The 11,478-nt window shown below is 41.8% G+C and overlaps 1 protein-coding gene across 1 annotated transcript; it reads right to left on the reverse strand.

Annotated features, from left to right (window-relative positions):
• Positions 1–2,257: 2,257 nt before the first annotated feature.
• bub3 (BUB3 mitotic checkpoint protein) lies at positions 2,258–9,634 on the reverse strand. The gene is made up of 7 exons (XM_083634910.1): positions 9,497–9,634; positions 7,647–7,844; positions 7,468–7,537; positions 7,207–7,358; positions 6,685–6,843; positions 5,284–5,461; positions 2,258–4,019 (listed from the first exon to the last, which is right to left on the reverse strand). Exons 2-7 carry the CDS (start codon positions 7,842–7,844, stop codon positions 3,799–3,801), a joined length of 978 nt encoding a protein of 325 aa, XP_083491036.1. The 5' UTR covers positions 9,497–9,634; the 3' UTR covers positions 2,258–3,798.
• Positions 9,635–11,478: the final 1,844 nt, after the last annotated feature.

Raw genomic sequence — 11,478 nt, forward strand, 5'->3', positions numbered from 1 at the left:
TTTTCCTTTACTTTATTTACATGTTGAGTGCAAGAACATTGATCTTTCTGGCAATGAAACAAAAGACAAATCATAATATAGAACGCTGTCAATATTTCCCTGATGCATCATGTGATTTCCCCATTTCTACACAGCTCACGAAGGATAGCATCGTCGGCTTGATATAATATTAGAAGGCGGTCTTGAGAGATAAGGTGTCTGGTTGAAGGTCATCTGTGCCCTCTTGAGTGAACATAAGAGCCTTTTGTGGTTGGGTTAAATGCACCTGACAGGCTGTAGGAGCACAATCACCCATTTTAATTGTCATGTAATGGTTTCATGTAGAGCCAAACTGTCTGCAACACTTCAGCGGTTGGAAACCAGAGCCTGGCCACACAACCACAGATGTGGTTAACTTGGCCTTTGAAACAGGGGGAAAAAAACACAAGCTGGAGAACAGCTGGGAAGACGTGCTTCTAGGAAGATGCTGATAAATTCAGTGGATTCATCTGCTGTAGTTCACTGAATTACACCTACCCTCCTAATAAATCCTTTATACTGCTGAATGAATGACTGCAATACTAGTCATTCCATATTTCCAATAGTGCAATTTGTGAGTTAATAATCAGTTATTCTTCTTTTAGGTTAGGTAAAAAAAAACATCCTAAATGTTTTAATGCATCTGACAAATGGGTTACTAAATTACTTTTTCCTCCAAAATAGCCATCCAGTGCCAGAAAAGAAAACCTTAACGGTTCTAAAGGAACTCAATTTTCCAATTTAGTGGAAGCCAAAGATGACAGGAAACGAGGTAATTTACTGTAGCCCCCCACAACAAACCCCAGCCCTCGTCTGTCTGCTTCATGAGCAGTAATTACCTTCCAAAATGAATGCCATTTCATATTAAGCTGCAGTCATAATCCAACGTCAAAGACTGACTCATTATCAACAATCATGGGAATTAGTTACATCATTTAACCAAACGAACAAATCATTTCCAGGATACTGTAGAAGCAGATAGACCCATTACAAAATGTTTACCTCTTAAATAGAATAATTGACATCTCTATCTTCTCTACTATTTTGCTGAAGGGCCTCAGAAATTGCATTAGTCGCCATTGCAAATCTGAACTGAGAAAAAAAGGCACCACTTAGACGTTTGCAGGGCTCTGTCCTGTGTTCACCACTCCCATTCGTATAATGCAGACTGCACGAAAAGGCTCTGCATTTTGTCCCACTCTGTCACCAAGGTAACAACTCACAGAGCACTGCCAGATACATTTGGTGATGATGAAAAAAGTACATTGTCCACTGCAATATTGTGTGTATACTGGTTAAAGCATAACAATTGTTTGAGTAGGCCAGTCTTCACTAGCCTGGCTCCAGACCTTCGAAGCCACGCCCACTCCACAGTTGTGAAGTCTGCCCCATAGTGAGGACCATTAGTACTGTCTGCAACATCCCGGTTGCAAGCAGTACAGTTTCTGTACAGTCCCCTTGTGTATTGGTGGTGATGACATAGTAATAGTAGATTGTTGGAGATGTGACATTTTCAATATTACATTTTCAGAATTTATGAATTTATGCTTTATTTCATTACTTTGATTTCTCTCAAAAATAGGCATGATTTGCAGAAAATGATTTTGTGCTGTATACCATGGTGCAGCTCCCAGATATACTTAGTAACTAGAGGAGCCAAGGGCTTCTGCCCTGACTGACAAATTTACCTCCTGATGACCATGGTGCCATGCGATAGCGCCCCAGTAAAACCAGAAATCTGGAAATTAAGTAAGCCTCATCATTGTTTAATTTTAGTGGCCCAATGTTGTTCTTTGAGAGTATAGCAGTCTTCCAGATGCAGTCGGGTCATCCAGTTTGGTGCTTTTCTCCCAGTAATAAAAGCAGGACCTGCTTTAGGCTGTAGCCCTTCGATGTCTATCAGCACAGGTCACTGTCTGGGGGCAAGTGGAGCCCTCGGCAAGACTGGTAGATCATCGCTGTCCCTCAACACATCAACAGAACAACCTCTCCTGCCCTGACAAATTCCTAGAATGTCACAAGTTTTCTTTTGGAGTGCGTACAAAACATATTAATTGAATTGATGCAGGTCAAAATTCATATTAAAATGTGTTTGTGTATAGTATGTACTGTATATATATATATAAATATAAATAATTATAGAAGTATTAGATTCAAATGTCAGTGCCACGCAAAGATTAATGCGAGGAAAGAATCGGTGTCATTCAAAAGTAACACAATATATTTTATTTAAGTCAACACCACAATTATAAAGAGAGATTCATAAACTACATGTACACAACATTTGCTGAATCATACAATCGGCCTGAGATATGTACAACAGCTGCATGTGGACAATGAAGGGCTCCGTTCAGATTCTAAGTGACTGAACTTTCCCTGTGGCTGCGTGGGATGGAGGAAACCTGATGACAATCGGCAACGATTCATGTTTGTGGAATCTTTTCTTTATCAAAATGATGGAAAGAGCAATTTTTTTTTACAGATATAATGTATATAGAACAGCTTCAGTGAAGTGTGTGGGGTGTGGGGGCTGGTTGTCATATAAGACACAAAGCAATACCCGACAGACTACTTAAAGGACATTTTAATTACAATAGTAGGAAAACACAGGTGCTGTTGTATTGGAAGGGAAGAAAATGACAGGATACAATATGGTACAGTGGCTGCCAGCAGATATTCCAAATGTGATAAAGGCTTCATTCAATAGGCCACATTTTAGGGGGACATATGCAGAGGAAACTATTCGGAGCGCTTCCTTTTACAGTCCCCTAATTACTAAGCATTTACCCGGTAAATATATGATAATTATAGTATATTATTGGGTAATTACAACTGGTAAATAAGTACCAGTAAGTAGCAGGTAAATTATAAAGTAAAAGTATATTATTGGGTAAGTAGCAGTAAGTACCAAGTAAAGAAGTGTATACTGGGTAAATACTTAGTAATTAGGGGACTGTAAAAGGAAGCATTACTACCCTGGTAATCCAGTCGGTCACGTGAACTCACATTTCATTTCGTTCTTCGTTCCCGTCTGGCCTGAAGCCTTCACAACAGTCTTTGCAGTGGGCAGAAGTTGGGTGGGTGTACTTGCCTTGACAGACAACTTCATCCAATCAGCGTTGGATCCAGTCAAACCCAAATCCACTCAGGAGAACGGCAAAAACATATTTTCCGCCCAGAAACTCCGCTGTTGCATACTTTAAACTAGACGAACATTGACATTACCCCTCGAGGCAGACAGGCAAGGAGGCGGCCATCACTGTTTTGCTAGCAATGTTCTGATTGGCCGGTTACAATGTCAACTACGAGGCGGGTCGCTGATGGGTTGAGGCCAGACAGTCCCGCAGAACCAAATGAAATGTGAGTTCACGTGACTGGCTGATTTACCAGGCTACATGAACTACATCCCCAGGTGGGGGTAAGTCAATAATGGCATAAAAAAAATAACCTCACTGCACTGGTCCTTTATAAATAAAAACTGACTATATCTGTATAGAATCAAATGAATCATTGATGAACAACAAGAACAAGAACACACTGAACCTACAAATCAAAAATGTTTCATATAAAGGCTTTACAGGTTAAACTATGCTTTATATTTACCACAAGAGCATAGATATACAAACTGATGGAAAGATTTTCTTATCTGTCAACTGTCGGATATTGAAAAAGTGGACAGACAGAGATACAGATCAGCATATACCGCAGCTGTGCGTGCTCCTTATAAATGCCGCAGGCAGCAACCGGCGGTGCTAAGCAGCTTGGGGGGCGGAGGAACACTCACTTGGGCTTGGTCTCGGCATCTGTGACTTGGCGGATGAAGATGGCGTCCTCCGGGTGGCTGATGTCTCCCTGCTCCTGCATGTAGGAGGAGGCGATGGCGAGCATGGTGCCATCGTTGCTGAAGGCCAGCGAGGCGATGCTGGTGGGGTAGCGGTGGAACTGACACAGGCGCTTCTTGTTGAACGGGTCCCAGATGTTCACAAAGCCATCGGAGCCACCTGGGAGAAGGAGAGGCTCAAGGTCAACCTCAAAAGATTTAGGCAGTGTTATTGCTGAGATTAGGATCTATAATAACTGTGTTCCTCATGACCCAGGGCTGTACGTTAACTTTTTTCACACATAGCACTGGACTGGTGCTAGAGGTTGATCGTTTTGTAACAAAAGCCATAAAATTGTAGCACGCATATAAAATGTATGTTACCATCTCTAAAAACAACCACAAGTAGTGCAGTTCCTCACTTAAAACCGGTATGTGACTGGTCTGTTACCATCTCTAAAAAAACACAATTAGTGCAGCTCATCACTTAAACAGGTCTGTGACTGGTCTGTTACCATCTCTAAAAACAACCACAAGTAGTGCAGTTCCTCACTTAAACAGGTCTGTGACTGGTCTGTTACCATCTCTAAAAAAACACAATTAGTGCAACTCATCACTTAAACAGGTCTGTGACTGGTCTGTTACCATCTCTAAAAACAACCACAAGTAGTGCAGTTCCTCACTTAAACAGGTCTGTGACTGGTCTGTTACCATCTCTAAAAACAACCACAAGTAGTGCAGCTCATCACTTAAACAGGTCTGTGACTGGTAATTAATGTTGCTCACAGGGCACACAAAATCCAAACCTTAACAACAAAATGTGGTTTACTGCGGTAAATTCATTCATAGCACAGCCCGAATTTTTCGTAGCACTGTACATACAGCCCTGCGCACAACTGGCCGATCTAATCCCAAAACCATAAACGTGTGGTGTGGCCTGCAGAAGAAACCCTTCACATGTCACTGCTGCACATTGTTGGTAATGAGCCAAAGAAGGTTGAAAATAAGTTTTGCAGTTTTTTTTGTGATTTGGTTACTTTCATCTCCGTAGTACATCATGGTGAATAATTATTTTCATAAAACAAAAGGGAAAGCATTTATTTTTATGGCTTTGGTGGATTGCCACTGTAGAAAATACAACATTGTGGAATGTTTAAAGTCACGTTTTACTTTTAGACACATAATAGATTGAAATTCTCATAACTTTTGATCTGAGAGAACTATCTCAGTCATTCAAAAAGTTATAGGGGAGAGTTTCTAATTTATGGAAGTGTCCAAAAATTTAAATGTCAAATTCCCACCATGTGAAGGGTTTTTGCAGACCACACAAATATGGTCATAGCTTGAATACTGAGGGAGAAAGGCAGTGGACTTTATGGAAAACATGTTAACCAATAACTGAAACACTTGCATTGAAAAAAGCATTTACCAGTAGATAATCCTACCTGTAGCAAAGGTGTTATGAACACTGTGAAAGGAGATGGCATTGACAGGGTAAACCTGCTCAATTCCATTCTCCTTCAGCCTGTGGCACTTGAAGGCATATTTCTTCTTCTGGAACTCCTGGCTGGGGTCCAGGTACTCCACCGCCACACGGCCCTCGATTGAACTCAACACGTAGCCCTGGAGCAAAGACACAGAATATGATGTTACCGTTCTTCATATTAACAGAGGAATTTGTATCGATAGCGTGATACTCTCAGGATTTTCCCTGCCATTATAATACCTAGGTGCAGTGCCTAGTTGTTGCGCGTGTTTGTGGGACATCTATTACACGAACATGATATTACGTGAACCAATCATAAAATAATCCACGCCGGTCATCATCAAGCAAAAACGAAACTGATCCAACAAAACCTCTCTGCACTGGTGAGTTGAGTCCACTCAAAGCTGTGTGGTGGAGAGATGCAGATGATTTTCTTTTTTACTTGTGAAGAATAAATCGCACAGATCCTCAACTAAACTCAGGGTGGGAGTTTAGTCATTTTAGGGGCAAGGCCATCTGGCCTTCGGCATCACTATTTTAGGGCACAACAAGGCCACATGGCAGGGCACAAAGGCATATTGCTCTATTGACATCATGAACGGTGATTTTTCTGAAATGTGTTAAAATGAGCCAATTACACATCCTTTGCATAGGGCAGGCTACATTAAACTGAGACCATTGACACTTTTAAAGCAACTGACAGTAGCAGGCTGGTAGCAGGGCACTGCTGTCAACATGGCCTTAGGGATCTCAGGGCATCACGGCCAGAGGAGGGGCAACGGAGGCCATGGCCTCCGTGTAATTCCCACCCTGCCTCGACTCTGGTGTGTCTCAATCACTAGCAGCTACACAAGACAACACAGAACGAGAGCAGAAATCCATCTGCTACACTAGCATGTAGCTAACTACAGAAGACGTCCGCTAGTTGTGATGCTAATTTTCGCTATGTTTAACTCAACATTTAACATTTAGTTATGTTAAAAGCGTTGTCTTTCCTAGCATTAGTGTTACCTCTGAAGAAGCCAGAGCCCTCTTATCTTAAGAAGCGAGGGAGATGTCAAAACGTGACCCTTGCCACGCCTACAGTTTTGAGAATTTTTTTTTTACTCTGTTTTCTAATCGTTATGAACGTTTATTTTCACTGGATATTTTATCTTTCTAGAATGATGCTTAAACACTTTGGGTGAATGTAAGAAAGTAAACTGTGTGTGTGTGTGTGTGTGTGTGTGTGTGTGTGTGTGTGTGTGTGTGTGTGTGTGTGTGTGTGTGTAAATAGAGGATAATAAAGGATTTGGTTTGACGCATCAATGTTTGGAAGTTGGCATGAAGGTGCATTAAAGACAACTGATTCAAAGTGTACCTGTTTGTTGGGGAAGGCTCTGATGCAGCGAGTCTGATATTTGAGGCTGGACTCTCTTCTCTGCTGTACATAGCCCATGTTCCTCAGATCCCATACCAGTACTCTCCTTCCAGCTGTGCCCACGATGAGCCGATCCCCAGCCACAGAGAGGGTGTACACCTTTCACCGAGAGTAGAAGACAAGCATGAGACATACTGTAGGCCATGCTAAAGCTTTACTTGATACCTCCACAAACAAATATAATGGCTGAGTTTGCTATGTGCCCCGACGTTTAGGAAGGAAGCCTTGTGCAAAAATCTACTGGGAATTTGGGAAACCCTGTAATGTAATGAATGTTTCACCAATATCATATCAACAAGATAAAATCCTGCATGTGTACTGTACTTGGTGATTGATGTGATATTAACTGGATGAATTTAACATTACTTTCATCAAAATGCTCACCATCAACAAATCAAGTACTTATAGCTGATGAGCAATAACAGAATTGATGCATACGGTATCCATTAATATTTACTCTACCTTTTCAGGCTGAGTAAAAGTGCCAGCGTTGCAGGGTGTCCTCGGGTCCCACAGCCGAACTGACCTGTCCCAGCTACCAGTTACCATGACGTTGACCTCTGGGCAGTATTCCACGCAGCGGATGGGGGCGTCATGTGTTCCAACTATGGTGTCTGTTTAGAGAGAATATAAAAACAACCACAGGCAGTGAATTCAACCCCTCAGATTTGGGAACTTGACAGACATACCTCTTGTCATAATATACTGTTCTGGCAAACTTACCTTGGTCCGTGTTCAAATCATGAGTTTTTAACTGCGCATCTAAACCTCCACTCCAAGCATGTGTTGGATCCTAAAATGTAAAATGTTATATTATCCATGTGTAGCAGGCTAGTGAGTGAGCTATGCCTAAACAATAAAAAGTTTGTCTATTATTATAATAGACATGGTTTACAACATACATAAAAAGCACAGTCAAGAACCGGAGCTGAGTGCTGGTACTTCATTCTCATGGAGTTAGCTCCAACATCAAAAAGACGGACGGTGCAGTCCCAGGAGGAAACCAGCAGGATGTGGTGTGCTGTGCTGGGGCTGAACTTCACAGCAGAGATGCCATCCTCTGGACCCTGGTTCAGCTTGTACTCGTTTGCGCCAGTCATCTGAAGAAAAGCAAAAAATCATTAAGTCGTTTTCTTTTTCTCCCATTTTCTCCCCAATTGTACTTGGCCAATTTCCCCGCTGTCTCGGTTGTTGCTCCTCATGCTTCCGTCGCCAGCCGCTTCTTTTCACATGACAGCGAGGCGTTTCCTCGGATGTAGCGCATGGGAAGATGATGCCGTTCCCCCCAGTTCCACTCCACCTGAGCAGGCGTCCCGGCCAACCAGAGGAGGCACTAGTGCAGTGACCAGGACACATACCCTTAATCCGGCTTCCCACACGCAGACACACTGCCTGTATGGACGCCCGACCAAGCTGAAGGTTAACACAGAGGTTCGAACCTGCGACCCTTGTGTTGGTAGGCAGGGAATCTACCGCTGCACTACCTGGACGCCCTAAAACATCATGAAATTTAAGAAAACTAATTCAACCTAAGTTTAAGAAAATTAATGGAACCTAGTTGATGCTTTTTTACCGGGACCAAAGAGTGACATTAAAGCAGGCGTGTAATCAGTGTAATTCATGATACAAACAAATATACTGATACAAGTTTTCAAACTAGCTACATAAGTTGAAATCAAACAATAGTTGCCAATAGTTAAGTACAAGGTTCTGGCAGTCAGACTGTTACTTGGGCATGAACCCATAATATTGATTTGTGATTTGCTTTCCTTACAGTTATCATTATCTAAACGCCCCCACCCTTTCCTAGCAGTGATCGCCTCATTGTCTTGATATGAAATTCCAGGAGTTACACCCATGAACTAAAAAAATGTATTCCATGTCAATTTGTAAATGTTCTTCAGCTCACAACAGTTATACAGATGTGAGCAGCAGTGTGGTTTCCATTACATTTGAGCTTGCTGTGGACAAGTGGCTGAAACGTCATCAAATGCATGAATGTGTGCACCGCTTTGTAAATAGATTTCGGTGATCCATTTGTAAAATTGACTGATAGATTTTATTTATGTGTCATGCAGATGCACCACATGGTGCCCAGCCCAAATGGACACAGACAAATAACCATAAACAAATAGTAATCAAAACATACAAATTACAGTCATACACAGTAATGTTATGTTCAAATAAACCGCTTCTCCAATGTCAGTTTATCTGGCATACTTTCCCAATTAAACTGGCCACAGTAAAAACGTCCTCCCCGAATAACTATTCAAGTTAAATGAATCTCTTATAAACTGAACTTGCATTTTCTCAAATAGAGCAATGAATTCCTCATAACGCTCATAACTATAAATTCAACACAATCTTCAACATTTCCTGATATTCCATAACTACCCCTGTCTCAACGTTACTCCTCTCAAAATGCAGTACAGCAAATCCATGATAGGTATTAACGTTAACCAACTGGTGGGTCGGTGCTTGTTTAAACAAACTGGGAGGTAAGTTGGTAACGTTAACGCTTATACATAATGCCGTTAGTTTGCTAACGTTGACTACAGCGCTTTGTGTTGCGAAAAACAGGGTGGTGCAACGTACTAACTGTACATTTACTGCGGGGAGGACAGTTGCTGTTTATTCCAGCAAATACCAATCCCATTTTGACCGCCTGTGTTTGCTAACGTTAGCATGCTAGTATTGAAGCTAGCTACCGTAAGCTACAAACCTCGCTGTTGTTGGCTACTTCAATACTCACCGTTAGTTTCGTGTAGTGAAGACGTATTTCGTCTTAACAAAAAAAAAGTGTCCCTGAGCTTTGTTCGATATAATATGGGATGCGATAACGAACATTAACAAGCTAACAGGCTGCGTGCTGATAGCCTCTGCCTTTTCCTTGTTTCAGAATCAGAAGATCCTGATTGGTTGAACCGAATGTTCCACGTTCCCGCCTCCGTTGTGATTCGTTGGATTTTACAGATGAGAAGGCTTCCGTTGTCGCAATACAGGTCATGTGACACAGGCGCCCCCACTCTCTCTCTCTCTCTCTCTCTCTCTCTCTCTCTCTCTCTCTCTCTCTCTCTCTCTCTCTCTCTCTCTCTCTCTCTCTCTCTCTCTCTCTCTCTCTCTCTCTCTCTCTCTCTCTCTCTCAATTCAGTTAAGTTCAAAGGGGCTTTATTGGCATGAAAAACATAGTAGTTTACATTGCCAAAGCAAGTGTAAAATAAAAACAAAAATGTGCACACACTAGTTAAAGATATAGGGGAATACAGAAGTACCGGTATGTAAACAGCTGTGTAATATTGGTAGGGCTGCATGGGCTTGCCAGCTCTGCAGCTCCCCGAGCTGGCCCTGTGCAGGCTCACTTGTTCCCTCGCCTGCCCTGCAGCTCGCCCGCTGTGCGGGCTCGCTTGCTCTTATGACATCACTGATGATGTCACAAACTGATGGTGTCACAACTTCGCATCACATCACCCTTGCTCTTACGACATCACTGATGATGTCACAATGCCTATGACATCATCAGTGATGTTAATGCACAATTGCTCAAGTGACATCACTGATGACATCACTTCCGGGACAAAATTGAAACAGAGAACATTGCCCATGCTCCCTTTTATAATAGAAGTTAGCTTAGAAATGTGCCTAAGGAAGTGTGTAAACAGCTATGTAACATTGTACTCAAATATTACATAAAAGTAAAGTTAGCATATGTGATTACAATGAAAGATATAATAAGGAAGTGTGTAAACAGTAGTAACATTGCAATCAAATAAACTTAACTTAAACATGTGCATGCTGTTGAAGATCTGTAATCTGTGCACCATTGTAGTCAAATTTAATGCTCAAAATTAACTTAAAGGTGTGGACATTGCAGTTAAAGAATATGAATACAAATATTTTGGAAGTGTGTAAACACATAAATGATTTTATATATACCGGTGTATATATATATATATATATATATATATATATATATATATCTCACAACACATATCACAATCACAACACATAGCTCGTCTGCAGCTATATGTGTTGTGATTGTACATGCAGTGACTGAGACTGACAGCAGGAGCAGGAGGGAGACCCAGGGCCTATCCTGGGTTTAGGGTGGTTGTATTCCGTTTGACGTCCTTTTCCTGCCCTGTCCACTGAATCATGCTGCTAGCTGTGTTTTCACATTGTGGTACTTCCCCGAGCAGATATGGATTTTTTGTTGTTGTTTGTCATGTTTTCAAAGTCTTGTTGGGTTTGTAATCTGTGGGAAGTGTCTCTGATGTATTGGTACATTTGGCAGTTAGGAAGTGCAGCTCGGTTTCCACCTCCTTTTGTGTGCAGTGGGTGCACAGTCTGCCTTCTCTTGGGAGCCAGGTCTGGCTGTGGCAGCCTCTCTCGACGAGGCTGTGCTCATGAGTCTGTCACTGAGCTATCTGTAGTATAAAGCAGGGGTTTTCAAAATGGGCGGCCTCCCATGCAGTGGGCCTCCCCTGGGGGCCTCCAAGCAGTTTCAGGGAAGGCTCAGTGAAGGGAAGTGAAAAAATATTAAGCTACATTATCAAAAGGAGATCACATAATAGCTTAAATGTGTGTAATTATGTTAAAGAGATACAATATTTTGGTGGAATTTTGGTTACTTTCCCAGAGTAAGAAACAAATAAATGCCTTTAGAATACCTTTTTTATGTATTTGGTGTCATCTGAAGTATATGTCAAACAGCAATTTTAGGCTATCTTGGCACAA

This window comes from Poromitra crassiceps, assembly GCF_964638095.1.
Source record: "Poromitra crassiceps genome assembly, chromosome: 4".
Taxonomy (NCBI): Eukaryota; Metazoa; Chordata; class Actinopteri; order Beryciformes; family Melamphaidae; genus Poromitra; species Poromitra crassiceps.